Here is a 6,190-nt window from a genome sequence, read left to right as displayed (position 1 = left end):
TCTTTCTTTTAAGCCCTATTTCGCTAGAATCCATGTATTATTGACAAAGTTTTGGGGGGTACCCACGAAGGACGTTGGAGTATACCCATTCCGCCAGCCTAACACCTACTACAGCGTTATAAAGACTAAGTGCCTAGTTTAACACGCCTCTTCTTGCTTACCTTCTTCCTATTACTACAAGCTTTAAACTCCTTTAGGGTAGTTAAGCGCACTCCTTTACTAAGAGTAAGAGTCCCCTTCCTCTATATCTGCTTACTCTTCTGTGATTTATGGCGTGTGGCGGCCTTATTGGCAGCTTAAAGCTCTGCAACCTGGTTAGGGTTAATACCCTAGATAATGCTAGTCTACTCTTGGTCGCCCTGCTGTACTGTCTTTGGTCTTCCACAACGCTCTAAGCCTGTAACAACAGCTCCTATTAATATAACACCTATTATAAACCTAGACTTATTAAAATTATAGGTATCTTTATCTAGGATACTATACTTAGCTTTAGTATTCTCTACTAGGCAGAACTAGCCCTAGATTACCTTAGAATTATTACAGAGGGCTCTCTTGTAGTTGTACTTTTAATTAAACTTAACTGTGAGCTCTAGGCAACGCTTAACGAACGTGCTAGCCTAGTTCTTGCCAACAGGAGGCTAGTGGCGCTTAGTAAGTAGAGAGTTGGCTATTTCCTCTACATTAGTAAGCTAGGGTGGGTATCCTTACTTATCTAGCTTTAGAACATGCTGCACAATTACCTCCTCTTTAGTGCTTATTAGCTTTATTAAGTTAACCTTACAATTACATCTTAAGAGTGTTCTAGCACGTTATTGTCTTAGCATTCTTTCTAATACCTTGTAGATTATTACAGCACGTAAAATAGTAAGAGTCACGTCTTATTTAAGAGCCTAAATAGCAAGCTATATATCTAGTTCCTTTAAGACACTTTAAGCCTTTTTGCGTTAAGACATTGCGGGTTGTATGAAGTTTGGTGTGGTCTTGGCAAAGTCCGGTCACTCGCCCGGGCCGGCCACTCGCCCGTGAGGTACGTTAGTGTATTTCTATAACGAAACTCACAAGCGAGCTGATCACCCAAGCGAGCTGATCACTTTTGCCAAGACCACACCAACACTGCACCTACTTTGCAACATTACAGCACATAATAACAATATATCACACTAACGTGCTTCACAAGCGAGCGGCGCACCCAAGCGAGCGGCGCACTTTCTCGAGCGCAGCGCACGCACCGCGACGTAGTGCAACACTATCACAAATTCCTATAATATACGTAACAGGATAATATTATTTATAAGCATTGCTATTATCTACATCCTCTATTTCTACCTTGCAGGTGCAGGAGTTATGCCCAATCTCGCTGTAACAGCCGCAGCGCCTCTCTGCGCGCACCCTCTTCACAGGCGTCTTGCTGTCCTTACAACTACTACCCTCCTTTTTAGTAATTAAGTTAGATACCTTACTAACTGTTAGGGTCTCCTCTATATATACGTACTACCTCTTATAGGTCTTGCACTTTGTAAGCATGTTAACAGCGTCTTAAAGGCAGCCTATTTCCTCCTATACTAACACTATATTATAAGCTATCTACTAAGCACCTTTACTTAGCTGCTTAACCTGCTCATCTAATAAACTTGCTAGAGACCCTTAATAGTTTTGTATGCAATTTTGAATTAGCGTGGATTGCGCCTCTATCTCACGGGCGTTGCGCGGTGTTTGCGCCTCCTAGGCAACAGTGCCTGGTGCAGGTGGCGTTGGCGTGCGCAGCTGTACATCAAGCTTTAATAACACAACCTTAGGGTTATGCAGGACTAGTCTAGCGCCTTAAAACCCTGCGCAAATATTCTCTAGTGTAAACATCTTCTTAAAAGCTACTTTAAAGGCTAGGAGGAAGGTTTCTTTGTTAATATAGTAGATGCGGCTGCGTGCTAAGAGCGAGATCCTGTCACTGTAGTGGCGCTTTAACAGCGAGTAGGGGACAACGTCAAGAGGCTGCAGGATGTGTGATGAGTGTGGTGGCATGCAGAGAGTGATAATCTTGTTCTCCTTGCAGTAGTCCTGGAATTCTATCGAGCAGTGGCTCTCATGACTGTTGATAATAAGCAGCCTATACGCCCCAGCAGAGGACACCTTTGTATAGACGTCAAAATGCTTAAGCCACGCCAGCGCGATGTTGTTATTAGTCTAGCTAGTAGGAGAGACTGTGATAACCTAGTTGTAAGGTAGACTAGTAAACTAGGAGGAGATAAGGACCTTGCCTGCAAAGATAAGGAAGGGTAGGATTATATACCCTATTATAGTAACACCTTATACTAGGGTAACCTACTTATAATTACTAGGTTATAGTTTCTTCTATTTCCTAGGTTTCTCTAAGCCTGTAATAACAAGCTAAGAGGATATCTTGCCTATTATAAAGCTAGACTTATTAAAGTTCTAGGTGTCCTTATCTATAATACTATACTTTGCCTTTGTTAATTAAACTAGGCTAAACTATAGCTAGGTAATCACTAGGTCCTCGCAGGCAGCTCGCTGGTGATCATACGGACGGCTCCATCGCGTTCGCAGCTCTAGTGTACGCTTAATAAAGTTATTAACCTAGTTCTTGCCTGTAGGCTTCCTACCACGCTCTCTTAGCAGTCTATCAGCCATATCTTATACGTGCACCTTTAAGGGTAGTATTCTACATAAACTCTCTTTAAGTATACGCTGTATAATTGCCTCCTCTTCTAGCTTTATAAGGCGTTTTAATTTTAGCTTATAATTATATTAAGAGTGTGTTCTATTATATTATTATTGTATTGTAATTTAAGGGACCTTATAGACTTTCTTAGTAAGCTGTATACTCTTAATCTGCTCTTCTTAAAGATCTAAGATAGCAAGCTGTACGTCAGCTTCAGTATAGAGTCTCTGGGTTTGGTGTTGTTGAGGCATTACGTGTTGTCGCTGCGCAAGCGTTTTGGTGGGGAGAGTGCGCCGCTCGCTTGGGTGCGCCGCTCGCTTGTGAAGCACGGTACACAGTATATTAAACTAATCTATAGTACTCTGTATATCTTTACTGTATATTTGCGCGTTATGACCTGTCTTGCTACATGTGCTACAGTGCCTAAAAGACTAAGTGCTCCTATTAACACACAACCTCTTCTTTACCTTCTTCCTTTTACTATAGGCCTTAAACTCTTTTAGAGTAGTTAGCTACACTCCCTTAGCAAATATTAGTGTCCCTTTTTACTATAATTACTTTCTTTTATAACCTGTTTTATCGGTGAGCGCCCCACCTCAGTGAGCGCCCCACGAACACCAGCGAGGCGTACGCGCAGCGACGTAGCTTAGCACCACAACACAAATTTTGTACTCTTACAATAGTATAGTATTATTTAGAAGCGTTACTATTATTTATATCCTTAATTTCTACCTTATAGGTGCAAGAGTTGTGCCTAATCTCACTGCAAGAGCTGTAGTGTTGCCCTGCGCGCACCCTCTTTGCTAGCTCCTTACTGTCCTTATATCTGCCACCCTCCCTTTTAGTAATTAATTCTAATACCTTGCTAACTATTAATGTCTCCTCTGCCTGTACGTAGCGTCTCTTGCAACTTTTATACTTTGTTACTGCTTTAGTAGTAGTATTAAGGCGCACTATCTCTGTGCGTATTAATACTATCTTATAAGCTATCTACTACGCGCCTTTTATTAGCTACTACACCTACTTATTAAGTAAATTTACTAGAGACACTTAATAGATTTTTATCCTGTTTTAAACTAGTGTTTATTGCACCTCTATTTCTTTAGTGTTGTGTGGTGTTTTTGCCTCCTAAGCAGTGTTAACTTGCTGTGGTAGAGTTTGCGTACGCAGCTGCACATTTAGCTTTAATAACACAGCCTGTAGATTATGTAGAGACAATCTAGCGCCTTAAAACCCTGCGCAAGCATTCTCCCTTGTAAACACCTTCTTAAAAGCTACTTTAAAGGCTAGTAAGAATATCTATTTGCTAATATAGTTAATATAATTATATACTAAGGCTAAGATCTAATTACTATACATGTACTTTAATAGCAAGAAACAGGCGACGTTAAGCATCTACAGGAGGTGCAACAAGTGTAGAGGCATATAGAGGGCAATAATCTTCTTCTCCTTGCAGCAATCCTAGAAATCTATTAAGTAATAGCTCTTGTGGCTGTTAATAATTATCAGCCTATACGCTCCTACAGGCCTTGCATGTGTATTAAAGTTATTAAGCTAGGCAAGCGCTAGATTGTTGTTTGTCTAGCCTGTTAGGCTTACTTAAATAACCTAATTGCGTAGGAGGTCCTTAGTAAACTAGTTAGAGATAAGAACCTTACTAGCAAAGATAAGGAAGGGTAGGATAACACGCCCTATTGCGCTAACACCCTGTATTAACATAGTCTACTTATAATTACTAGGCTAAAGCTTCTTTACTTTCCTAGGTTTCTCTATGCCTATTATAATAAGTTATAAAGATATCTTACCTATTAGGAAGCTAGACTTGTTAAAGTTATTTATATTATTGTCTATAATACTATACTTTGCCTTTATATTCTAAACTAGCGTAAACTAGGGCTTAATAATTGCTAGGTCTTTATAGAGAGCTTGCTAGTAATTGTATAGACAAGTCTAGCACGTGCGTAGCTTAGGTGTACGCTTAATAAACCTGTTAACCTAGCATTTACTAACAGGCTTACTGCTGCAGTTGCGCAGCAGTCTATCAGCCATATCTTGTACGTGTAGCTTAAGGGTGGTACTCTACGTAGGTTCTTATTAAGTATACGCTGCAGAATTACCTCCTCTTCTAGCTTTGTTAGGCGCTTTAATCTAGGCTTGCAGTTGCGTCTAGAGGGCTTCCTATTATATTGTTGTTATATTGTCCTACAAGGAACGCTGTAGCCTGCCTTAGCACGTTATAGGCTTGTAATCTAGTTGCATTTAATGTTAGAGAGGGCAAGCTGCACGTCAGCTTCAGTATAGGGCTTGTGAGGTTGTGGTTGTTGAGACATTACGCGTTGAGTGTCGCGCATGCGCTTTGCTGGTGTTTGTAACAACGCTCTACGAACAGTGACCCGATACCACTAGGATACGGTTCTAGCGACTTATGACCATGGCCCTTGTCGCATGGCATAAGCTCACACTAAACTACTACTAAACCCTTATATATAAGGAGCAAGGAACTGTAGTATTATAGAGTAGTTTTTCTGTATCCTTTTGTACAAGACCTATAGGTGTAGAGAATATATCCTAGTGTTCTTATCATCCTAGCACTCCTATATACCTCGTAGCGGATTCACACCTATACTGGATATCTCTCTTCTTGCCTGCGTTGTTACATTATACAGAAAAACTCGTCCTAGCTAGTGACAGCCTCTAAATAATATTGTAACTTGTTTGTTTTAGATTACGCCTAAGAACCTAGTAGAATTAGAGTTAATTTACTACACACTATTACATCTAGCATTTAGCTATAGTTAGGATACTAGAGATCTCCTAATAACTAAAGCCTTTAGGTTTAGAACTTCTAAGATAATTACGTCTAGATTACTTTAGAAAAGACACGTTAGATAGCGCTAAGGTAGAGACTAGGAGACTACTAACAACCTACCTAAATTAGAGATAATACTAATATTAGGCAGCAACACCCCTAGTTCTAAGGAACCTATAAGAAGATTAGCCTAAGTTTAGAGCATAGCAAATAAGGCCTCTAAACTACCCCCTAATTAAACCTTAGTAGCAAAGAATGCGGCTAGAAGTAATTAAGAAGTAGATTTAGACTTAGATAAGATAGACCTAGCAAAAGAAGTTGCAAGACTTTGTGCTAAAATCTCCTAACTAAGGGCTTCCTAATAACTATTTGTAAAGTTATAAGACTTTGTTCTTATAATCTTTCTCTAGCGTATTTCCTTCTTAGGTATAGCGCTATGCTTACCTAAGCATTACTATTGTAATCTCTAAGAAGAGAGGATTAAAATGGTGTGCTTACGAAGCCTGTATCTCCTCTCGTTCTTAAGATATGCTGTTCTCTATTTTTAGTAACTAGAGATGTTCTAGACCCTCTGCTTACAAATAGAGTAGCCTACTCTGTAAGATGCTGACGTATACAATTACGCATGCACCTACGTAATCTTGCTTGCATATGCAGCAATACTAAGCATAGATAAAGTAGACCTACTTAGAGGAGTCTAGAAC

General features: G+C 39.9%; 1 protein-coding gene across 1 annotated transcript; it reads right to left on the bottom strand.

The window, feature by feature from the left end:
- Positions 1-1,654: 1,654 nt before the first annotated feature.
- Positions 1,655-4,393, bottom strand: M421DRAFT_404480 (CENP-B protein; the record flags this gene model as incomplete). Its single annotated transcript, XM_033590276.1, has 2 exons — positions 1,655-2,181; positions 4,331-4,393. Coding segments are annotated over 2 exons (423 nt in total), but the record flags the coding sequence as incomplete, so codon positions are not given.
- Positions 4,394-6,190: the final 1,797 nt, after the last annotated feature.

This window comes from Didymella exigua, assembly GCF_010094145.1.
Source record: "Didymella exigua CBS 183.55 unplaced genomic scaffold M421scaffold_44, whole genome shotgun sequence".
NCBI lineage: Eukaryota > Fungi > Ascomycota > Dothideomycetes > Pleosporales > Didymellaceae > Didymella > Didymella exigua.
This window is presented reverse-complemented; position numbering and strand designations above follow the sequence as displayed.